Consider the following 26,145-nt stretch of genomic DNA (forward strand, 5'->3'; position numbering starts at 1 on the left):
TTGGTAATTTCTGGATGATGCAGACACCTGTGTATTTGGGGCTGCAAAGGAATTTTTATTAGGATGATAGAAAACAGAATTGAAATCAGTTGCTGAATTCCAACCAATTCAAATGAATTATTTGACCTACAAGCTATGTTATCCTAAATTTCTCAATGCAGCTGCCAGAAATCTATTTTCCAAACGGAACAACAGATGGTTTTGAACAATACTGCAATATAGCAATTCTCAGTTTTTCCAAAGTGTTTTTCTCTGGCTAAAATTATTAACATAATTGAGAAAATAATTTTCAAATTTTTCTGAAAGACTATGCTATTTTCAAAGTAAAAAGCAAAGTTTAATATCCTAATGGATTTTTTTAAGCATTATCTTTAGAAATGACTCTATTTGTTAGTTTTTATTTATCTAAAATAACAAAGTGTACCCTTGCCCTCATTTTAGAGCTAACTTAATAATCCCACAAAGCCTGCAAGCACTTCAAAAGGTATCTCTCCATGCGATCATTTCCAGCTCACAGTATGCAGTTAGTTCAAAACTTTATCACTCTGCGAGGATTACACAAACGGGCAATTAAGTCTGATGTGAGAAATACTTTAAACCTCTAAACCTTTGTAAATAATTGAAAAACGTCTCATTCCTTTAAACGTCACCGTGAACAAAAGAAATACAGCCAATTCGAATGAGGCTAACCCCTAGAGAAGCTTAATCTTTCAGATGAAATCATCTCAAGTTCCTTCAACTGTTCTTGGCAGATGACTCAGCTTCCTACTCGGTGATTTAATCAAGAACATCTACAAGTCCTGATTCTCTTTCCTTCTTTCCTAGCGCATTCTCCCCAGTGCTGTGCAATGACGTGTGGGCTTTGGGTCTGGACTGCCTGGATTTAGTCCTGGCACCATCACTCACCATCTGGGAGATCCTGAGGAGGACAATCTAAACCCTCTCAACCGCAAATTCCATTTTCAAAATGCTGAAACTGACCTTATAGTATGGCTGTGGATTTAACACACTTAAGTTAACACACACAAAGAACTTCAAACATGCCAGGTATATAGTAAGTGCTCAATTAAGTGTAGCTATTATTATTTACTATTATTATTATTATTATCCCTTTACTCTCGTCTTGGCCAAAGAAATGTCTCTTTAATATCTAGGCCACTTCAAGGTCCAGATCTCTTTCAATTTCTTGAAGGAAATTGACTAAATTTCTTAGTCTCACACTCACCCTGGACCTTACGCCTTTGTCCAAGAACATGCTGGCTTTCCTGCTTGTGAGCAAACCCTGCTCACAAACACAAAACAAGTAAAAAACTTCACATGATGCAGCCAACACCTGTCTTAGCTATTTCACTCTCTTTCATACAAACCATATTTTTAAAAATAGTCTGTATTCATTTCCTCCATTTTCTCACCATTTACTCATACCCTTTGCAGTTTCACTCCTGAAGTTGCCTTCTAAACAACCACCTGATCACTGAATCCAGCAGCCTTCTCAGTCCTATTTCTCAACCTTCCTATAACAAATGATGGGATCTCCTTTCTTGTAAAAACTGTTCTACTAGCCTTCTGTGCCACTGCCTAGCCTAAACCTTCCTCCCAGTTTAACTCCCACTTCGCTGCTTTAGCTGGTTTCTTTTCCTACACCTTCCATCTAAACCTATACCCACAAGAGTTCTGCCTGCAGCCTTGCACATCTTTCTGCACTCTCCCCAACTTGCTCCATTCCCAGTCTTTCACTACCACGGGACTCCCCCAGATCCCGTGATTTAACTTCCAAATCACCGCCTCTAGTTCTGCCCACCAGCCCCTCCCCACTCTAGACCTGCCCTTCCTGGTTGTTGAAGATGTCTATTTGGTTGTTCACTTACCTCAAACTTACCATGTTCTAAATCAAATCTATCCGTTTTCTTTCTTAATATTTCCACTTTTGTTAATGAATGGGATGATCACTCTCTGAATTACCAAGGTCAGGATATCTGAATCATCTTTAGCATTCTCTCTCCCTAATAGCCCATCACAGATAAGACAGTGATTATATGCATGCATTCTGGAGAGAGACAGTGTGAGTTTGTATCCTGACTCTCCACTTCCTGCCACTGCGACCGTGAGCACGTCCCTTGCTTCATAGCACAGCTGTCCTGTTTACATGAGAAAATGTATGTAAGGGCACGGAGGGTGAACATTTGGCAAGCCATGATGATGACGACAAAGAAAAAGAATCTCAATGATCTTAGTGACCCTTCTCATTCCTTACTTGACTCTCACCAAATCTCATATAGACTTTATGTTGTCTCAAGTAAATTTAAACTCAGAGGGTCAGTCTTGGTTGTCAGTGTGTAAGTGGCTCGAATTTTCATTAATCTCATCCAAGGCAATCTCAATCAAGACCTAGAACATGTGATATTCCACTTACATATCAATGTGGTTTTCTCTCATAGTATCCTAAATAAGAATGTAGTGAGAATTCAGCAACTGACCTTATTTGAACCCAATTTCAAGTAACATTCTGTAAGCTATATGATCAGAAATTAAAATCACTCTCAATTCTTAATAACACAGAGTACATTATCAGTTACAAGCTATAAAATCTTTGCTGTTATTACTCTAACCAACCAACCACCTTGCAGTCGCCTGTCCACACTTCCCCATGAACTGAAAACTAAATTTAATTTTGGCTTAAGAAAGATGTAAAGATTATAACAATTATTGGAAAAATATCAGAATCATATAATGTATTACAAAATCAATATGATGCTATCCTTTGCTGTGTTATCAGTGAATTTCTAGCCCTGCAAGAAAGTAGATTTGATTAGATATTTTTATAAATGTCCATATAAATATGTACCACATTTAATTAAATGTCTAGGGGACCATTACCACTAGAAGCAGTTGTCCTGAGAGAAGCATATTTATGTATTAATTAGATGCCTCTAGTTATTCATTTCTACAAAGAAAGAGGAGGAGGATTACCGCTAAGGATTGGAGCTCTCGTGTTTCTTCCTCTGCAGCTGAAGCATGATATGACAGAACCTACAGGGCGAGAAAAGAAGGAATGCAGGTTATACAAGAGAGGACTACCAAACACAGACCACAGTTTCAAGCCTGAGATTCTGCTAAAACTTCCTGCAGAGACAGCTAGACTCCTCAGAACATCATATCTTGTTTGCTGCTTTCTTCAACAGAGAGAAAATCCCAGACTTTGATTCAAATGCTTATTACGGAAACAGAAAGTTATACTCCCTATGTTCAAAGAAAACTGTCACTTTTCCTCTGACATTGTTGATATAACAAACACATTATTTATAAGCCACACTCTTAGGTCAAACTTGGCAGAAAATTTTGGGTCACTTCCTTTTAAAAAAAACTGACTTTAGTTATTTTTACTTGTGTACAGAATCAAGATAAAAGACCTCTGCATAAACTGACATTTTAACGTTGATATTTGGAAAGAAAGTAGCCTAGAAGTGGCTCTCAGATGAAGTATGTAACCACTGCAGAATTCATAAGGAAAAACTGCACAGCGGAGATAGAATGTCACACAGACTCAAGGATCCTTTTACACTCATATGATTCAAGAACTGAGAAGAGTAGGGCTGGTCTATAAATCTATCCATTAACAGCTGAGGACACCTAGGCTCAGGGATCCTCATGACCTGGCTGTGAGCTCACACCCAGTGAGAAGACAAGAGCGCCTAGAACCCAGCTTTCAACTCCCAATTTAGTACACTTCCCATCGCCGTAGTGAGTTAAGTTGTAAGAAGATGGTAAGGCAGGTTTACTGTCTTCTTATAACTTAACATGAGAATCATTCATTCCCATTTTCAAAAGTGATAACTTTTAAGTAATGGAATAATATTTTAGACATTCTTTTAAACCAAGGTAGTGATTGCATTTTAAACTATCATATTTTAAAAACACATTTTTAAAACTTCATTTTTGACAGAGTCAACACAGATTTACTAAAATCCCTCAAAGTTTTAAAATCAATGATAAAAAGGTATCCCATGTTCAGACTTTAAATGGTGAGCCAAGTAATTCAGCAGCCCAAACTAGTTTCCCTTGAACTAGTTTCTAAATTTTAAGCAATTCAAAATCTAAAGCCAAATGGTACATACATCTACTATCTTGTGATTCAGAATGTTATAATGCTATGATACACTTGATTTGTCTTAGTGTTTGAACCATTAATCACTAGGAAACCTCAGGAACCCTGGAGTTGCTGTCTCCTGCTCCTGTGAAATGGACAGGTCATGGCTAAGCTGCTGCTGACACCACAGAGGTGGTTTGTTGAGAAAGGCTAAGGCTATGACCATGAATTAGTCTAATATAAATCAGTGCAATGCAACATGGATAAGTGAATAAAGGAATAACATGACATTCTAAGTTAAAAAAATTAATTTCATCACACACTGAAGATAAAAATAGCACCTTACTCGTAGGGTTGTATGGATTAATTTTGTTAACACAAGTGAGAACACAGAGTAAGCATTTGATAAAGGTTAGCTATTATTGTTGTTGTTTTACTGTCATTATAATGATGTGTTCCAGGTCAAAATAATTCCCTGTCATAAGAAAACATGAGGGGTTCATGTCCTTAGCATTTATCCAATACATCAGAAGAAAAAAATTTTTCAAGGTTAAACCTGTGATTGTACATATGCCTTCCTATAATGAATTGAAATTGAAATGTATATATTAAGTGAAAGCCTAATGACTCATATTTAACTGAAGTAAAACTATAGTGTAAAAATAGAAATAAATCTCAAACAGGAAAATATTCAGAGATTTTGAATAAAATGATATGATATGTGGGATCTGCTTCAAAATAATCAATGGATTAATAGGGAAGAAGAGTACAGAGAAGTGAGCAAGGGTATGGACGGAATAATAGTAGCCACAGGTCAGTAATTACCGAAGACAGCTAATGAACACGTGGGGGCTCCTTAAGCTATTCTCTCTACTTCAGCATTATGTTTGAAATTTCCCAAATAGGAAGTTTTTTTAAAAAGAGATAACTTCTAATTGATAGCTGGCTTAGATTCAATGCTTCAGTGCAAAGCCATGGAAACAGTCAAAAAAAATTTTGCTTAAAAATTGTATATGCACACGCACGTACATATATGTACATGTGTGCATATATGTAATTTGAAATATATGTATATTTGTTTGTATATATACACACATACATATGTGTGTGTGTATTTGAAACAGATTTCTACCGGTTTCTAAGCCAAGGTCTCTTATGTAACACTACAGCAAAACTATTAGTGTTATATATTCACATTAGAAAGTAAAGCATACCATCTTGGTTATTGGTAAATCTTGACTTATATATCCTTCTAGCTCTTTAGGTTAGGTATCTGTTTATTAGGGGTTGGAGGAAACGTTAATGATCTATATCCCAAACATTGATTTCCACTGATCTCTACTAGCTAAGAGCAGGCAAACATTAAAGTATATTTCACACCAGTGTATGAAGGATGAAGTAATGCCCTTTATGAAGTCTATTTCCCTAAGTTGGTCTATGATGTAAGAAATTTCCATGTTACACGAAGTGAACATCTTCAGGCAGTTAGTGAAGTACATCTGGAAAGGGCTGGCCCACTTGGGTAGGCTTGTCCTGCTTGGGAGGGAGTCTGCCTGAGGTCAGTGCCCCAAGCCAGTGGTTCACATTCACAGTCACCTGGGGGAGCTCTGTAATAATGCAGATTCCCAGCCTCTACCCAAGACTTATTGAATCAGAATTTTCAGAAGTGGGATCCACAAATCTGTAATTTGAAAGACTTTCACTTTTCCTCATTTCTGATTCTGAGTGCTTAGGATTTCTGTTTCTGTTTTTTAAAACGTGTGAATACAACTGCTCACAAGGAGAGATGGGGAGGCTCAGGCAATGGGGAAGGGACAGACGCGGTGCAGTGGCAGTAGACATCTGTGTGAATGGATTATTAAGGTCAAGGACTGCTTCTGGCCGAAAAAGCAGAGGACTGAAGGGACCAACGGCTGGAGCTTTGGTTTGGTCATAAGGCCCCTGACAAGTTTCTAAAATATTCTGTGTCTCAGTTTCCTCAGCTGTTTAAATGAGAGAAGGATCTGATCATCTAAAGCACATGACTGTCGTAAGGATACAGTGATGTAACAGACACCAAGAGCTGTTACAGGGAGAGGTGTAAGTTGAGAGTTTGGCCATAGAGACGGAGAAGTCCTGTACGTGTCAGCCCACCTCTAACGTGACCATCTGCTTGGCCATAGCTCTCTCCACCGCTTCGTACATCTGTGTGTTCTGGATCCCCAAGCCACAAAAGATGACAAAAGCTTCCAGAAACTGTTCATCATTTCGGTTGAAAGGCTTAATTTTGCCAGTGGTCTCCTCCATCTTATTAGCAAGTTGGCAAACCCCTGTAAGAATTCAAGAAGTCAAGCAAATGTTACTCTTCATCATCACAGTTCTCACTGACTTTAAGACCCCCCCCACCACGACTGTCTTACACTTTTCTCTTAGGAATGCTTGGTATCTCCAAATAAGCAAATGAATTCTCACAAATATAAGCTAGAAAAGTCATCTGAATCAATTTACATGAGAACTTGTTTCACATAGCCCTAAATGTATGTTGTCTGTGTTCAAAAAATCCTAGAGTACTATTTTCTTCCAGACTCGGTCGCGAATTTCAGATCAGCTGAGTCCCCAAAGACAATTTGTCCTTTGGAGACTAATTGGATTTTTGTACATTTGCCAAGAGAGCAATTTTGATGCACATCAGAATTTTGGGTCACACAGACTGCCTTTCCTTACTGAGAAACCAGAAGTTAAATAACACAATTACATACAAAATAGAATGGATGAAACAGACAATTTACATAGACAGTCTAAAGTTTCAAATATGCACCTCTGCATCCAGGAGAGTCATATTTCCAATCATTTTTGATACTACAAATAAATGCACATAGAAATGTCTATTTAGTTAGAAATAAAAGCAGAACTAATCTTTGGAGACAATTGTAACCTAACCTCCCAAATCCTGGCCTTTCTTAGAAAGTCAAACACGTAGTCGATATGAATAGAAGATTACATCAAATCTTTATTGAACTAGTTGTTCTATGGGACTCTGAGCCTAGTGGTCTCTGTGAGGAGTTGGATGACCTCCTACCTCTGGGTAACACACTGTTGTTAAAGTCCTCATCTCTTCTGTCTCTGCATATGTAATATAGACTTCCATCAGGTGCATGTAGGTACAGTGCTTTAATATACACATGAACTCTAGTCTGCACAGTTTATACTGTGAGAAAGGTGTGCCCACGCCCATTTTACAGATGAAGAAACTGAGTCTCAGGAAGGTTAAGTCATATGCTCCAGGTCACTTAGCTAGTATGCTTATGTCTAAAATTGAAACCCCAGCTCAGCCTAGCCCCAAAGGCTAGTTTATTACCACACTGCTGCTCTGTGCCTCTTCACCCCCGTCAGATCATTGCTAGCAGTTCCCTGACTGCACTTTGCTTGCCCACACCTTTGCCTATGCTTTCCCGCTGGCCTATACTGCTCCCCACTGCTCTCTTTCCTGTTGTCCAATAGATCCCTACATGCCCTTCACAGCGAGCTCCCACAGGCCTCCCACTTCCCGGGTGAGGCAGCCACTTCTCCTTTCTATCTCCTTAACTTTATCATTTGGAGTATCATGGGGGATTTTATTTCTGTCTTTCTTTCTGGACGTACATATCTTGGGCTTAGAGATTTTATTTTTTCAGTTCCACTTCCTCAGCCAGCAATGCCTGGCATATAGCAGGACTCAAAAAATGTTTACTGAGTTAATGAAAGAATGAAGGATTGCAGCTCTGACCCAAACCACTTTCCCATGAAGACTATATTCTGTTATCTCTTATTTTTCCTGGAGCACAAAAGGATTTTATAGCGTCCGTGATGATGCATGGTTGCACATGAAATCCCTTTATTACCACTGGTGTGCACTTTATTTTTAACCCTACAAATTATCTGTATTCTCATGTTGCTCTTTTTTGTTTGTGGGAGCTTTTCTGCTTTAGACAGTAAAGGCATCCTTATCTATCTGTATTAGTACGGCAGAGATTACTTCTTAAACACATTCCATTATCAAGAAAAATTTTAAACAAGACATAATGAATCTGGACACTGCAAGTAAAAACTGTGAGTAAATATGGCAATCGGTATTCATTACCTTAAAAGACCATGTCCCACGTACGGTAAAAACGCCTGGGTTATATCCGCCAACCTTTGTGAATCCCCAAATTATAAATATGGAACTGTTTATATAGGCTTCTGGCTATCTCCCAAATCACATTTTCTTGAGGGTCACGCATTCTGTGCCTTATCCTCACATCACAATGTGACTGCCTTTCAATTTTTACTAAAGCTTTCTCCTGGTTGATGGCCATTTTTCATAACCAAGATTTTTCTTTGTATCACTGCATAAGATTGATTGCATGTATGGGAAGGAAAAGACAACCCGGAGGGGTTGAGACGTGGCCATCAGGCAGTCTGCTGGGCCTGGTACCGAGGTAAGGAACTCTTTCCTGGACAGCGGTTCAAATCTGGGCCTCAGCCAACAGTCATTGAATGAATATATTAAACGGTATTAACTAATACCTCAGGAATTGAAAGGTACTAAAATGGCATGTTAAGTGTACAAGTAGGAAGAGTTGGCTGTAACAACCACAGCTCAGGTGTGTCTGTGTCACAATCCACCTCTATAGATACAGACACGCAGACACAGAGTTACGCTCAGGGCAAGAAAATGGGTAAAGACAAATTATCCCTTTAGGAATATAATTTAATCCTTCTTTGAAAGCAGTCACATTTATACAGCATTCAAGACAATCCTGTTGATCTCTTTACACCCTTCATAAAATTTAATTCTATCAAACAAAAATACCCAAGTCGGAAAAAAAAAAAAAAGCTATGAAGAAGAAAAGGTTCATAACAAACAAATAGGGTTCTTTGAGAAAATGTAAAGCTTGGGCCCGTTTACAGATGGTTTTCACAACTTATTCATTAAAGATCTGGAAGAGTGGATGAAGAGTACAATAATGAAATTTAAAACTGGTCATTTGAAATGCCACATCTACTAGTAAACCATATAAAATCAGAATCACTTATATATAAAAACAAAGTAGTTATTGCAGAACCAAAAATAAAACAAAATCACTCAACGAAAACCAATAACTATATACAAAAATAAAATAAAACATTCAAAAATATATTAGGAGAAAACCAAGAAGTAGTACAGTTAGATAGCAAACTATCAGTGTTAATATTAGAGTTCACAAAGTACTTGTCCAGACATTATTTCACACGGTCATCACAGCAGCTCTGAGAGCTAGTTGGCACTGAAGGCATCTCTGGAAATTATGCTGAAGGGACTGGACAGTTTCTAAACACACACTTATGTTTCCTTTTCTATAATTCCAGGGATCAGATGTTGTTACCAACCACAGTTTTCCTTTTGGCCTCTTGGCAGAGCAGGGGGTCAATTCTTATATCCTGCTTGTGGTCTCCTGTCCTCTCTCCTGCACAACATGGGCTCCAAAATTAGCATCCTGTCTTGTTAATGTGTAAGACTTACCCTTCTACCCTTGTCACCTACCTTGCAAATAATTTTTTCCCACTTGTTATTTGTCAATTATCTTAACTTAGGGAGTTTTTTGGTTGTAGAAAAGATTTCATTTCTCAAGTAACTAAAACAGTTATCTTTTAAGTTTTCAACTATAGTGTCTTGCTTTTAAAAGAAGCTTCCCCATTTCAAAGTTACATACAAACCTATATTTTCCTCTGGCACTTTTACAGATTCATTCTATCACATTTAATCTTTTAATTCTACTTAATTTTTTCCCTAAATTGCTACTGGATTCTTGCAAAACATAAATAGTTATCCATTCTTTAATAATTTGAATTGTCACCTTAAATAATAAATTCATACTTATTTCAACTATGTACTTTTTTCACATTTAAATGTTATGAAATCAGTATGCATCCTAATCAATTGCTTGTCATTATGTAATTGAAATCATTTTTCTCTTTCTTAAAGATATATAAAATGGTGTCTTTCAACCAATGGCACCTTAGAAACAATGAAATATACTCTATTATGCACAGTAACACAACTGTTATATCAGACTTGAGTCTGCATTTAGACTTTCTACTGTGTTCCATCAATCTTGCCATCTCTTCTAGCACACATATAATACTTTTAATAATGTTACTTATACAGCATTATTTTAATTTCTGACAAGGCAATTCTCTATCCATCAACTCTGATTATTTTTATGCTATTCTTCCAGATGAATTTTATATATGTTGGTCAAGAACTCCTCTACCCCCTCAAAAAAAAATCTTACAAGGACATGTATTAAAATTGATATAAATCTGATCTGCAAAAAGTTAACATCTTAAATAATAGATTCTTATTGTCAGGAAATGTTATATCAGTTCACTTACTTAAAGATAACTTAAAGACTTTCAAGTTATCTAGTAGACTTTTATAGTTTTCCTCATATAGATGTTCCTATTTCTGACCAAGTTTATTCCTTGTTACTATTGTAAACAGGATGATTTTTCCATTATTATTTTCTAACAAATTTGTCTTGGCTTGTAAAAAGTTATTTTCTTTTAATAATTTGATAGCCAGGAACTTCCACAAGTCTCTTTTTAGATAGGTACTTTCAGCTGATTCTTTTAGGTTTTTTCATTCAACAATCATATCATTTTTTAAGTTATTTTGCCTTTGCGTTTTCCATGCCTCACCTTATTTCATCCTTTCCTGTCCTCTGATTGCTTTGGTAAGAATTTACTTTGGGCAAGAGTTGTTTTGTTTTGTTTTGTTAGTGACTTTAAAAATATAACTTTCTCAACTACTTCCATGAAAAAAAAAATTAGCATCTTTATTGGAGTACAACTGCTTTACAATGTTGTGTTAGTTTCTGCTGTATAACAAAGTGAATCAGCTGTATGTATACATATATCCCCATATCCTCTCTCTCTTGCGTCTCCCTCCCACTCTCCCTATCCCACCCCTCTAGGTGGTCACAAAGCACCGAGCTGACCTCCCTGTGCTATGCGGCTGCTTCCTACTAGCTATCTATTTTATATTTGGTAGTGTATATGTCAATGCTACTCTCTCACTTCGTCCCAGCTTACACTCCCCCCCTCCCCATGTCCTCAAGTCCATTCTCTACGTCTGCATCTTTATTCCTGTCCTGCCCCTAAGTTCGTCAGAACCATTTTTTTTTTAGATTCCATATATATGTGTTAGCATACGGTATTCGTTTTTCTCTTTCTGACTTACTCCACTCTGTATGACAGATTCTAGGTCCATCCACCTCACTTCGTTTCTTTTTATGGCTGAGTAATATTCCATTGTATATATGTGCCACATCTTCTTTATCCATTCATCTGTTGATGGATACTTAGGTTGCTTCCATGACCTGGCTATTGTAACTATTGCTGCAATGAACATTGGGGTGCATGTGTCTTTTTGAATTATGGTTTTCTCTGGGTATGTGCCCAGGAGTGGGATTGCTGGGTCATATGGTAGTTCTATTTTTCGGTTTTTAAGGAACCTCCATACCGTTCTCCATAGTGGCTGTATCGATTTACATTCCCACCAACAGTGCAAGAGGGTTCCCTTTTCCCCACACCCTCTTCTATGAAAAATTTTAAACTCTCCTTCTGTTAGTACTGGTTATTACCAATTTTTATAGAATTTCTCCATTCCATCAAAACATATTATTTTTTTGGTACATTGTATTATCTAACATCTTTTAAAGTTTCTTCTGTATCTGTAATTACATTTCCTTTCTCATTCCTATTTGTGTTTCTTTTATTTCCCTCATTATCTGTGTTTATTATTATTGTGTTTGCCCATTATCTCGTTTTACTATCCCCTCTCATTTCATAAATTTATCTTTTCAATTTCTTTGCTTATTTTCTTCCTATTTATTTGTTTACTTTGGGGGCAGCATAGAGGGTGAGAAAGAGAAAGGTGCTGTCTTTCTAATTTCTTCAGTTGAACACTTAGTTCAAATAACTTCATTATGTCCTAATTAATAATGGCAAAATATTTAAAGCTATATAACTCCTATATATATAGCTTTGACCTTGTACCTTGAGTTTTTATGTTAAATTGATACAACCACTAATTTTCTAAAATGCTATACTTTCATTTTGACTTTTGAGTTCTTCTTTGTCATTTGGAAGAATGTTTTTCAGTTTCTAAGTGAGCTTTTTCCCTCCAGTTTATCCTTTTATTACACATTTCTAGTTTTAATGCACTGTGATCCATGACAGTGGCTGTCAATTCTGCTTTTCAGAAATGACTAAGTTTGTGTTGCATGTGTGTGTATCACTAATATTTGTAAATTTCTGATGAATATTTGACAGGAATTTGTTTTTAAATTATAAAATATAAAAGTATTTATATGCCAATTAAATCCATTTCATTTTCTGTATTAATCAATTCTAATGTTTCCTTATATTTTCCTGTACTTTAACATTCTATGAAAAGGGTACTAAAGACTATCACTATGATCACCATTTTGTCCATTTCTCCTTGTATTTTTAATAGCTTTGGTTTTTGTATGTCAATGATGTTATTTACTTTATAGAAGCATTTATGACAATTACACTTTCCTCTGTGAATTTAACTTAATCAATGCAAAGTGATTCTGTATATTATGTTTTTACCTTAAAATTTACATTGTCTGATATTGATATCTCTACTCAAATTTTTCCCATTCTGTGTAAAATATATCCTTACAAATAGTATATTCTTCCTATCTTCTAGAAATTCCTCAATGTTTCTGGTCCAATAAAGGTAAGCGTCTCTGTTTTCCAGGGCTACTATGAGGTTTCTCTTATTTTTCTATTTCTTCAATCAATTCTTGAAACTATAATCCTTATATTTATTTTTATTTTAAAGATTTTCACTTTTATAATTTCAAGCTATAATCTCCTAGTTTTATTTTTTTCTCATTTTCTTCCCATTATTACTGCCCCTACAGCCTTATTTCCTGGCACTTCTTATCACTAATCATAATTAACAATTCTTTAATTGGGAAAAACTGTATACTTTAAGCAATATAAGCAGTATGTACCATGGACGACACTGCACAGTGTAATATTTGCATTAGGAAAATCCTAGCAAATATTTTTAAAAACAAATGAATAGTTAGTGATATTGCCAAATGATATAATTTAATATGAAAAATAAAATTAAGAAGTCAAATTTAAACTTACATAATTTTACAATATTACTTATGCCTTGGGATCATATTGCAACACATAGATGAGCAGAGCATTAGGACGAAAATCAGTTTAGAAAATATATTCAGTAAGAAATACATATTCCCCTCTCATACTTCACTGTCAAACAACGTGTGGTATACCACTATGATTTTTATTACTTTTTCACTAAAAAAAAAAAAGATGAAAATGTAAGCTATTTAAAGTGGAGATGTTCTCAACAATATTTTTTGGATGGGAATGGAACTAATTTCTTCAAAATATGCCCTGAAATTGACATGGAAAATTTAGTCTAATAAATAGGGGATATAATTGGTTAAAATAAGTGAATTTGAATGAGGAAGTATTTTCTTAATAGTGTTGAAAACAAAGTGGTGGAAACACTCTGTGTTAGCCAGAGCACTGAGAAAACATTTGATATGAAAAAATACCTCAGGGAATACATTTGGTGATACAACAGGCCCCATACTGGTCTAATGTCTATAATTTCATCTAATTGTCAGTAATGGGAAAAAAAAGGAAGGGAAAGAAGATTACCAAAAACACATGGGCCCGTTTGTCTTTCTGCATGGAAACTCTGTGGGGATTCTGTATTAGAATTACATACTAGCAGAATCTGGTCTGTGTGACATGTAAGAAAAATGATCCATGGCCATGATATTTTCCACGCTGCATCTGTGAGTACAAAGTATAGTTGAGAATTCAAATTCTCTGTTTTGTCACACTTAGAAAGACAGCAGGGAACACTGGAAATATTCCCTCTTGAAATTAACCTGAAAATGCCCCCCCAGAAACCCCACCAGGGAAATCATTTTTTCTTTCTTTTTATTGGCAGGGAATTTTTCCTTTCCAAAGACAACATTTACTTACTTTTGACTCTGTTATCAAGCAGGGTGACACAAAATGTATGCCAAGAGAAGTCTGATTATTTCAACTGGTATTTCTTTCTTTGTTCACTTGTCTGAAACAGTGACAGGAACACAGAATGTGGATTCTGAAGGGATCTGAAAGGTTAGTTAGTTGAATAATGTGGCCATAACCTTTTTTTTAAAAAAAATAAATTTATTTATTTATTTATGGCTGCGTTGGCTCTTGCTGCGCACGGGCTTTCTCTAACTGCGGCAAGCGGGGGCTACTCTCCCTTGAGGTACGCGGGCTTCTCACTGTGGTGGCTTCTCGTGTTGTGGAGCATGGGCCCTAGGCGTGTGGGCTTCAGTAGTTGTGGCACAGGGGCTCAGTAGTTGTGGCTCGCGGGGTCTAGAGCGCAGGCTCAGTAGTTGTGGCGCACAGGCTCAGTAGCTCTGCAGCATGTGGGATCTTCCCGGACCAGGGCTCGAAGCCCATAACCTTTTTTTTTTTTTTTTTGTGGTACGCGGGCCTCTCACTGTTGTGGCCTCTCCCGTTGCGGAGCACAGGCTCCGGACGCGCAGGCCCAGCGGCCATGGCTCACGGGCCCAGCCGCTCCGCGGCACGTGGGATCCCCCCGGACCGGGGCATGAACCCGTGTCCCCTGCATCGGCAGGCGGACTCTCAACCACTGCGCCACCAGGGAAGCACCCATAACCTTTTAAATGCTTAAAGGGAGAGTGGAGCCAGCCGGATGTTGTGAGCCCTATTCCCATCCAGGGACCTTTTGCACTTCCCCCAAATCCTCTTACTTATCACATGTGTAAAGTGATGAAAAAGCCTGATGTATAACTTCCTTCGGCCACTCCCCATTCCCAATTATTCCAAAGAGATGCTGCTGAGAAAAAGCGATGATGTGCCTTGATGTGGCAAGTTGCCACTCTGTCCTCCTTCTTATCAGAACTCATTAGTAAATGATGCATTGCTTCTGGAATCCATTTCACATTTTCAAAGGTCAAAGGCATCTTGTGGTAAGCTCTATACTTATATGAAAAAGCATTTTAAAGAAGTATAACATGGGAGACTGGGATTGACATAAATACACTAATGTGTATAAAATAGATAACTAGTAAGAACCTGCTGTAAAAAAAATAAAATGAAATTCAAAAAAAATTTTAAAAAAAGGAAGCATAACATTTATAATGTAGTTTTCACCTAACTCCTAGAATATAAAATTTTATATCCTAAACATTTATGTAGTTTCATATTGGAGGGCACCCTTGTCAGTTTTCTTCTGTTGTTTATATTAGAGATCTGATCGGTGATAATCTTGAAAAGAGAGCTGACATATGGATTCACTAGGCTCTACTTTTTTCTCTGAGAGCTGAGAAGCGCGCAGGTGATGAACAGCCTTCAGGGAATCGCCAGGCTGGTTTCCAAGAGGCTTTATGAGGCAATGCACTGGAGTCAGGAAGCCCAGCCCTGTAGGGTTACAAACTAGTTTACCATGCTGAGGACAGATCCCACTCTCTGGGGTAGAGAACAGTACCTAAGTTCACAAGACTGATTTATAAAACCAGAATAGTATCAATGTCCAACAAGAAATAGATCTGTCCCAGGAACCTGAGTATGCACACCTGCAACTCAGCCCATTGCCTCAAGCCCAGTTCACCGATGTACAATGAGAAACAACTGGCAAAGTGAGCAGTGTATTCGAGAGGATATGAAGAATGCATTCTCTTCCTATGAGTTAACATATCTTGGAAAGAAAATCATCAGAACAAGGGAAGTCAGACTGGTGGGTTGTTTAATGGCATAAGCCCGTGTATCCATCTCACAGTGAGGACACATGCCAGCAGATGGACTGGAATCACCGAGCAGTACCAGCTACAACCTGCTGCATCCATCGCCACGCAAGCGCTGGCCTTGCCAAGTGGTCAGCATACCCTATACACCGCTACAACCTTCTTCATCCATCTCCATGTGAGAGGCAAAGGTTCCCTGACTACTGCACACAACTGGAGAGGCACTTTCAATATTTGTCCTTTTTTCCTCCCATTTTCATGAACGATTCCTCCCCCCACCCCCACACCTTTCTGACCAACACTCTTCTTTAATAAAATTACAGTCAAATCTTACAACCTGGAAACTCATCAGAATTTTTAAGGTAAATTTATATAGCTAAGCCTTGCTCCATTAGGGTTTTTATTTAAAAGTTTAGCCTCTGTTCCAAGTTCTTGGGAGAATATTTAACAGTTCAGACTGTTTTCACAGTGTCAATCACGCACGATTGGCATATAAAACCTCACATTTTCTGTTCTACGTTTACTATAACCTGCAATGCCAAGAAATAAATATGTCGATAATAGGAAACATCATCTCATTTTTCTGAGAATGCCTCCTTCCATCATTCCTGCAGTAGACATATTTTACTAACCTTCATGTAAGAATGTAAACTCCCTGAGGCAGGGGTTTTTGCTTGTTCACTGACTTATCCCAAGTGCCTAAAGCAGCGGAGTGTTCAATGAATACAACCTACAATCTAAACCATGTATTCAAAAAAGAAAAACCAGAAACCAAGAAGTAAGGCGCTAAAACAATATACATCATCGACTTGATCTCTCTGTTTGCTAACTTTCAACATGTCATTCTTAAACCAAACTTCTATTGAAACAGGATTACAATTACCAAAATATATCATAGTTAATAAGATATTTAAGAAATGTTTGTTGACATTTATCAATATAAAATTATTTCAAAATTCTTTTATCATTCCAATTTTTATCTTTTTTTCAAACATTTTAGTCTTTAAATTTACACTTGAGAGAAGTTTCTGAGAATACATGTTTTTCTTTAATAAGTGCAGAGTAGAGGTCAACAAAAAGGCTTTACCTATCACTTTATTCTTCTTTCCATTTTTTATAGGCGTACAAAGCAAACTTCTAATGCACTGCTGTTTTACATTTCCTGTGTTTTCATTCTAAACAGAAACAAAAACAAGACAGCTAAATATTATGAGAAGGCTGTTTGTCCATTAGATGCTATAGAAACTATATTGGACCTCGGAAGCCACTAATATATTCATCTTTTATTAGCTGGAGATAACATCAGAGTGCAGAAAATGTACAAATTATAAGGAAGTTCACATAAATGTACTATAAAGCAATTAGTCTTTACATTATTAAAAATACTAAATATCCTATTTTCTTTAAAATTTTTTTTCATATTTTCCATTTTATTTACCTGTATTTCTTTTATTTTCCATTTTAAACTCTCCAAGCAGCTTACAGTAATAGTAAGCAAAGTATTTATTCAGTTTCTACTATCCCTGTGTAGTGGATGTCTGAAATAACTTAACAAGAGGGGCAGAAGTCAAAAGCATTACACCACCTAGGATTCTACATGTTACAAATTTGTCCTTGTTTAGTTTTCCCACTGTTATCTATTGCCCATATCGCTAACGTTCTAAAAAGGTCTCCTAGGTAGGCAAATAACAAAGTCAAGGCAGCTGCCTCAAACTGCAATGCTTTTCTGAAGTTAGATGAGAAAAAATACTAGAATTCAAAGTTTTCAGTGTCTGAGAAACTGACCCTTGTAGCTTTGCTCTCAAGGAAAACAGATATTCAGTTTTCCACAGAGCTGTTCACTGTGGTAGATTACCAATTATAGGCATTTAAGCCACATGAAACTTAATTGTTGAGGGTAAACTCAGGAACTCCAGCCATACTATCTAAAGAATGTCATTAAGTAGGTAATAGTTAAATTACCTCAAAATTAGTTTATGATAGTTCATTAATACATGTTTAAAAAACTAATAAAAGTACAGAGAAAAATACTCAAGTACAGCTGATAACCTCTCAACAGATGTTATAAGCTGTTTTATTCTCCTTCCTCAGATCACGGAAAGCACAGATCACTCCCAAAGAGCCAATTCTAGGGCCAGTCCTTCAGTTACGAGTAACTAGTTTAGGACTTCCCTGGTGGCGCAGTGGTTAAGAGTCCACCTGCCAATACAGGGGACACGGGTTCGAGCCCTGGCCCGGGAGGATCCCACATGCCTCGGAGCAACTAAGCCCGTGCGCCACAACTACTGAGCCTGTGCTCTAGAGCCTGTGAACCACAACTACTGAGCCCACGTGCCGCAACTACTGAAGCCCGCGTGCCTAGAGCCCGTGCTCTGCAACAAGAAAAGCCACAACAATAAGAAGCCCGCACACTGCAATGAGGAATAGCCCCCGCTCACTGCAACTAGAGAAAGCTCACACAAAGCAATGAAGACCCAACGCAGCCAAAAATCAATAAATAAATAAATTTTAAAATTTTTTTTTAAAAAAAGAGTAACTAGTTTAAGTGCAGATCTGATAGGAAAACAGCCTTCAAGCTCCAAGTCTAAAATTGGGTTACTTACTGTCCAGGGAAATCTTTTATCTTTACTGACATCTGGGATATTAAGTGGTTCCATGGTATTTTTGACATACTGAGCATACATGTAATTGATTCTGTTCGCATCACGTTCCCTGTGGAGATAACAGAGATGAGTTCTTTCTGTGCAGTGAAAAAACGCAGGCAAAACAGAGTCAAATAGATGATTATAAGAGAAACATACCAGTCTTAAATTATAGAGCAAAGCGTATATCTTAGTTGGAAAATGCAGCTTTAAACATATTTGATGATTTACAACTTTGGTAGTTACTATAACTGAAATGCTTTGAAAAAACAAAGACCCACAATTTTTCAGCTATCTAAAACAAGTTTAAAATGTCATTAAGTAATCTTATTACCACTGTTAATGGACGTGTTGATTTTTGTGCTGTTTAAAAATCCATATGAATTTTCCCTATGTCTTATTTTCTCATCAGTTTATAGAATGACTAAAGTCTAGTGTCTGTTTTTACTTCCTCAGTTATTTATTTAGTCTATCCATTCCAATAAAACAATTTTTTACACATTTCAGACCAAGGGAAAAATCGAGCAGGCCTAGAAGAATTTTATTAAGCTCTTCTCTCTTCTTTTTTCTGCTTTAAATGGAAAAAAAAATTTTTGAACTTACAACATTTTCCCAGTTTCTTGCTTAACAGGTTGATCACAAAAGGTTAACCTGATGTCACAGGGTTCATAAGTGCAGTGCCAGTAATGGAGTTGGGAAAACAGAACAGAACGCATCTTTTCATCCGGAAACTTCCTATGTTCCTTGGTGATGGGGATGAATTCCACAAAGAGGGTCAAGTTATAGAAATTTACTCCAGCCATAAGTATGTGCCTGTATTAACTGTAAGATCACTAACTGAAGAAAATAGGAAAGTCTAATAGTGGGAGACATTTCAAAATAAAATATGTGCCTCAGGACAAATGTCCACTTGGTCTGAGTTCTCCAAGTGCTGATCTTTTCCTGTCTTCCATCCTTCCCACTCAGCCTGCCACACTGCTTCTAGGACAGTGGTTTCAGATGATGTTCTCAATCACTGTGATTCCACAAAGATTCCTCAAGTCGTGGCCTCATTCCTGGCCAAGATAATTGAGTCTTTCCTTTCTTTGCTGTACATTTTAGGTTAATAGTAATTTGGTCAAATCAGGTACTGACTGTATGTCCAGTATTATATACAAGTGATAAAGAATGAAAGGGAAATGACAATAGTAACACAGGAATACATGAACTTCAGACTGAACATTTTCTGAGCCTAGATTGATAATGTGGGAAGGCATGCAAAATGTCAGACACATCAGACCTAGGACATTCCTGGGTTTCTATTTCATACATATTATTTGGGTAGAATCCCAAGAAAAGGTTGTAAGTGTAGGATGTAGGTTAACAAGACTATTTTAAAACCACAAATATTTCATGGACAGCGAAAGTCTCACGAAAAGAAAACAAGAAACTGCAGTAAAGATAAGAAAAATGAAAAGGTAGTTACAGAGAGAAAGAAATACACTGGAGCGGATATCTTTGTCCAAACCTCTTTTAAAATGATGATGATGATGATGACGACTTTTATTGTTCTTATCATCATCCTTATGTCAACAGTCGGAGACAGATGAAACCCAAATAGTTAAGCAACTTGCCAGAGATCATAAATTCAGATGTATAGGCACTGATACAGAGAAGCAGGAGTATTAAAATTACTTTTAAATCAATAGAAACCTAACTCTTTTTTCAATTCCCTGAAAATTTTAAGTTTTCCTGATGGTTACTTTAGTGAAAAATTAGTATTAGATTTATTAAGGTTATGTGATAGCATCTTATCTCTTACTCTGTAAAAAGTGCTAATAAATTCTTACTTCCTCCCCTCAATAACAAAAGACTGAGCACTTCGTCCATGAGAGTCACCCTTAGCATCATGGGGAGACAAACTTCTAGAGGTCAGTAGCTGTCATAAGGCGCTTGCAATCTCGTAGAGGACTGTGACAGAGAATGAATAATAATACAATGTCCAGTTGCATGTCCTCTTTGAGCAGAGTCTAGAGCAGAAGCCCCCAGCTGTCCCTCAGTAACTCTTCTCCCTTTCTCTTTATCTAGACACATGGCCGCTGAGGATAAAGACTACATTTATCAGCCACCCCAGTGGCTTGGGATCATCATGTGACTAAGTTCTAGGCAACAGGATGTAAGTTCTAGGCAACAGGAAATGTGACTGCTTCTAGAAAGCTTACCTAAAAGGCAGCTGATGTATGCTCTCTGTGCCTTCTTTCCCTGCCCCCCATCCTACCATTTGAAACGTGGATATGAAGGCTGGAGCTGCATCCTGGACCCTGAAGGGAAGGGCCACTCCCTAGAGATGCAGAGTAGAAAGCCTGCAGGTACCTGGGTCCCTGAGGCCTTTGTAGAACAGAGCAGCAACACAGAGCCTGAGCTGCCTGCCTCTGGGTCTTTACAGGAGAGAGTAATAATATTACATTCTTATTTAAGCTATTTTTACTTTGGGTTTTTATGATTCACACTCAAACCTAATCCTGACTAATACAATTGGTAACAATGAAAGCGCCACATGTGGAGAAGATGGACAGATAACCCCTTGGTGGAGTGGGTTGGAGAAGACGGGGTATTAGGGAAAATGCGCAAAAGGCTGGTAAGATTTAAGGATGCATAGAAAGACATCAAGAATGAAAAGGAGGGTGAAAAACAGTATAAAAACATTGCTGAAATGGAAGAGTTCTAGGTATATTTGGGAAACATTAAACAGCTACAGATTGTTAGGAATAAAGTGATGGTTTCAGGCTGAAGATGTTAGGACAGGTAGTGGATGATTTTGAAAGTGCAATGCAAAGGGATAGGATCTTTCTTTAAATAGCAGGAATATTCTGGTAGCCTTGCAAATGTGCCTCTCAGACCTACAACTGCAGGAGACCTAAATGACTAGTGTCTCTAGTCACTGTGCTCTGAAACCCAGGACTGTGTTTGTACTGCAGACACACTTCCCAGGGCTGCTCCTGGAAAAAGATGGAGCACACACAGCAGGGGCACTAAGGTAGCCCAGGCTTGGGAGACCCAGGATGCTTCTGACAGGAGGCTTTGGCTACAGAACTCCCCAACAGCCTGGCCAAACTTTCCTTAGAACTGCTCGGCTGCCTAAGACTCTTCCACACAATGCTCTTTCCTTCTTTACCCTCTCTTTCACTCTGGGTCAGACTTGTGTGGGGAGCTCACGGCTCTCTCATCCCCTCCCAGCTCCCTCCCCCTTTACTCTCACATGGGGTTCCCCTAATAAATGTCTTACACATTTAATCTAGTCTTGGCATCTGCTTCTTGGAAGGCCTGGGCTAACTCAGACCTCTAAGGTTTTTTGCACAGTGGATATCGAGGGAGGTGTACGTGAGTACATCCTTGGGAAGACAGTCAGGGACATGAAGCTTGGAAACGCTGAGAAACTTCTGTGCTTTTAGATGTAAATGGGAATCACTTCAGGTTATGTGAACCAAAGACAGAAAAAACACATCAAAGAGACACAGAAATACTAACACTTACTGACTACTTACTATGTGCTGGAAATTTTCTGAAGCATTTTATGCGCATTAACTCATTTGGTCCTTTCTACAATCCTGCCATCAGTATCTCCATTTTACAGATGAAGAAACTGAGGCTTTGAGAGGTTAAATAATTCACACAAAGCGCTACAGCTAGTAAGTGGTGGAACTTAAGTTTAAATACAATCAGTCTGATTTCAGAGTCTATACTCTTACACTCTGTATCTACCATTTTTTAAAGTAGTAAAAACCTTTCTACTATTTTAAAAATAGTAGGTGTTACTGTATTTAACTATAATTGTTTTCCAATATAGTTGTAACTAATAAGTATTAACTAGTATATGTATTCCAAGAAAGTGAGCTTAAAGGAGTAATTCTATGTATTTGTCATTTTATGACAAAATGTGCATTTAAAACTAACATGAAGTTAACTGATATGGAATTATAGCACTAAAATACCTATTTCTTAAAATTAAGAGCTAACATAAACTGTACCCCATCACACTCACTTTTTCCTTTGAATCGAAGCATAGAAACTCTAAAACCTCCCACCATCTAGAAATGAGCTTCCCTTCTGAATTCTTGGGTGACCCAAACTCCAACAGTTTACTGTCCTTTATCCCAGTGATGATATGATTCTAACAATTATGTGTAATGTTCACCCTGAATATTTTTTATTTTTACACTTAACATTTCAAAACTGTCTTCAATAAATTATTTTAATTTATAAAAGGTAATTAGTGGGTTGGTTGGAAAAATACCAAACTGATCCATAACTGCCTAAAAAGGATGATCTGCTTACTGCTAACATCATCAAATTGCCTAGCACTTCATCTCATGGAAGAGTGTTTGGATTGACAAAGTGGTTAATAATGAGAATTGGAGAGGCCTAAATTCTATCAATAAGCAATTTTAGAAACATAATACAGAATCCGCTGGTCAAGTGTCAATACCAGTTAGTCCTTCAAAAAGCTGAAGTTACTAAACACCATTTTAATTCGGAGTTTTCACAAAATTAAGCCTGAAATCTAATTTTATTAAAATAAAACCATATTTACATCACTAAGAGGACTTTTATTGCATCATTATAATAAAGGCTAACTATTAGCTAATGTAAGGCACTGGTGTTGAATAATTTTCATTACTGTAAAATCAGCTAATGAATCAGTTTAAATGATCCATGTAAATTAGTCTCTTTTAAGGTAACCACCCTGACCTATTTATCCTTTATAAAACAATCTTTATACTAAGACTGTCTTGGTATAATTTTTAAAAGTGGAAAGATATCTTCCATTTTTCCTACAGAGAGGGAACGTGGTATTCATCAGAAACAAAGTAAAAGTGCTAACAAAAGATCAAGATGAAATAAATAAATAAATAAATAAATAAATAAATACTAAGACTTAAATATATATATAGTAGGACCTCAGTTTTTTTTTAATGCATATTGACCAGTAGAGGTCACTATCATACCAAGTCACGGGCTTGTTCAGCTATCAGAGAAATAAGAGGACTTGTCTGACTTCACAACAAAAATCAAATGTGAATAAAATAAAATAAAATAAAATTACACAGGCATATGCTGCTATACAAATATTCAAAGGTAAATGTAGATAATTCATCATTTTATATAAATATTTTTCTTTTTGGCCATGCTGCACGGCTTGCAGGATCTTAGCTCCCTGACCAGGGATCAAACCCAGGCCCCAACAGTGAAAGTGCTGAGTCCTAACCACTGGACCGCCGGGGAATTCCCATCATTTTATACATTTAATATGCATTATCATACTGATTTTCCTACTGTCCTCTGGATATATGTAAATTCATAAATATACATGTATATATTTCTTTTTTTGTCTATATAGCAATTTATTATTTATGCAAGCCAAATAGTAAAATAATCAAATATTTACAGGTTTAGAAGCTTTCTAAAATGTTCTTTATAAAAAGCAACAAAAATGTATGGTATCATAAAATCAAAATAGTATCTATTAATGCTCCTCCTAAGAATAAGACTTCATAACTGACCTAGGCAGTATAGCCCAATACCAGTATTTAAGAAAGATACATACATACTCTCCAGGACATGTGCATATTATCACATATTCAAAAAGGATTCAATTTCAACTAAAACAATGTCAAATATGCCAGAAAATATACACACAGAAGCTTAGAAAAGAATAGATGTGGAGACGGGATATAAACTTCAGTTCACTACCAGCAATGCCAAGAGGGAAATAAAGATCAGCTATTCTGTTCTAACTTTGTGAACCAAAAACTCCAGCGTAGCAGAAAATCTCTGGGTACAGATACCATGGTTTATGTACCCTGACTACCCATCCCACGCCCAAGTCACCAGTCAAGGCCTAAGTTAGGTGTACCTTCTGAGCCAAACCCATTCCTTACCTGCCCCCAAGTTACATTTGCTCCTTTGCTAATTCCTGAAATTCTTTTAATAGAAGAAAAGGTCTTTCATATTGTTAAAATAATCATATTGTTAAAATAACAGTCTTGAAATGAGTTTTGATTTAAATATAATCACTTAAACTAACAACTCTAAATCACTGTAGTCAACAGTTTCTCCATCTTGATGGGGAACATGGAAGAGGACAGGAAATGCGAGAAAAGATAAGAGAAGAAAGGAAAGGGTACAGAGGGCAGAAGACAGCTTCTGCAGACCTCACACTGATCCATGGGGTCAGTCTTAATTAGGAGGGTCGGAACAAAACCAGGCTGTGCACTTAAGTATTTTGTTCTTGCAGTTGCAAACTCAGGCATTTTATATGATCTACAGAGGTGATTTTCATTTTACTTTGTTTCCAAGTTTTTATCACAAACATTTTCTTCCAATTTTTTATGATGAACTTTTGAAATACATAAGAAAGTTGAAAGTAAAATGAATATCCTATTCCTAAATTCAACAATTTTTAATGTTTTGCCACATTTGCTATATCTATATATGTATGTGCAAACATTTATTTGTTTAAATACATGAATTTAGATATATTTACTTTTTATTTTTGGCTGAACCGTATTTTATTTTATTTTTTGTTGGGAATTTTTAATTGAAGTATAGTTGATTTACAATGTCATGTTAGTTTGAGGTGTACAGCACAGTGATTCAGTTATACATATACATATATATGTAAAACTGATTCTTTTCCCTTTTCCAGATTCTTTTCCCTTATAGTTTATGACAAAATATTGAGTATAGGTCCCTGTGTTATGCAGTAGATCCTTGCTGCTTATCTATTTTATATTTAGTAGCGTGTATATGTTAGCCTCGACCTTCTAATTTATCACCCCCACCCCCGCCCTGGCAGACCATTTTAAACTAAGGTGCAGACATCATAACACTTCATCCTTAAATACACCAGCCTGAATCTCCTAAAAATAAGAACATTCTCCTACTAACCACAATATCTTCCTAATTCCAAAGAAAAGGTACGGTACGAATAATTCCCCACCAACACCTAGTATCCAGTCCATATTCAGATTTCCAACTGGCTTAACAAATGTCTTTGATAGCTATTTGTTTTTAACCAGGATCTAATCAAGGTTCACATACTGCATTTGGCTGTTAGGTCTGGGAACAGTCCCTGCCTCCATTTTATTCAATGACATTGACTTTTTGAAGAGACCAGGCCAGTTATCCTATAGAATGTTCTATAGTTTAGATTTGCACAGAGGTTATTTTTAAAGTATCACCACCAAGGAGCTTGGTTACTGAGGACAGTACTAACTGTGGCATCATTCACCTATATGAAATAATTCTCTGATAAGTCAACTGAAGAGTAAAAAATCTGGAACTTTAATGTCAAATAGTAAAGCTAAAATAATGTTCTATTTCCATGATCATATGAGGCTTTTTGGTTATAACATCAATAATTAGGAGTAATATAAATTGACACAAATTATTTTAGGGAGTGAAATAATTTGAAACAAATGAATAAGGAATAATGTGATAAAACCAGCATTATGCCCAAGAATTCCTGACGCTTTACCCTGGCAGACTTATATTCCTTAGACTATTTTATTGCTTAAGCAAAAACCACCACTGTTTTGCTAAGGGTGCA

General features: G+C 36.9%; 1 protein-coding gene and 1 long non-coding RNA gene across 2 annotated transcripts in view; one reads left to right on the plus strand and one right to left on the minus strand.

Moving 5' to 3' along the window:
• PDE5A (phosphodiesterase 5A) overlaps positions 1 to 26,145 on the minus strand; it is a 120,402-nt gene that overhangs the window by 46,241 nt on the left and 48,016 nt on the right. Inside the window, exons 7-10 of the mRNA XM_027103612.1 lie at positions 18,519 to 18,627; positions 17,003 to 17,090; positions 6,221 to 6,396; positions 2,971 to 3,030 (exon numbers count right to left, since the gene is read on the minus strand). Coding sequence (XP_026959413.1) covers positions 2,971 to 3,030; positions 6,221 to 6,396; positions 17,003 to 17,090; positions 18,519 to 18,627 — 433 coding nt within the window. The remainder of the gene's footprint in view (positions 1 to 2,970; positions 3,031 to 6,220; positions 6,397 to 17,002; positions 17,091 to 18,518; positions 18,628 to 26,145) is intronic.
• On the plus strand, positions 18,511 to 21,834 carry LOC113619059 (uncharacterized). The gene is made up of 2 exons (XR_003432265.1): positions 18,511 to 20,467; positions 20,625 to 21,834. It is a non-coding gene; the product is annotated as an uncharacterized LOC113619059 (long non-coding RNA).

Source organism: Aethalodelphis obliquidens, unplaced genomic scaffold (assembly GCF_003676395.1).
Source record: "Aethalodelphis obliquidens isolate GAN/ISIS:26980383/991018 unplaced genomic scaffold, ASM367639v1 scaffold6, whole genome shotgun sequence".
Lineage (NCBI taxonomy): Eukaryota > Metazoa > Chordata > Mammalia > Artiodactyla > Delphinidae > Aethalodelphis > Aethalodelphis obliquidens.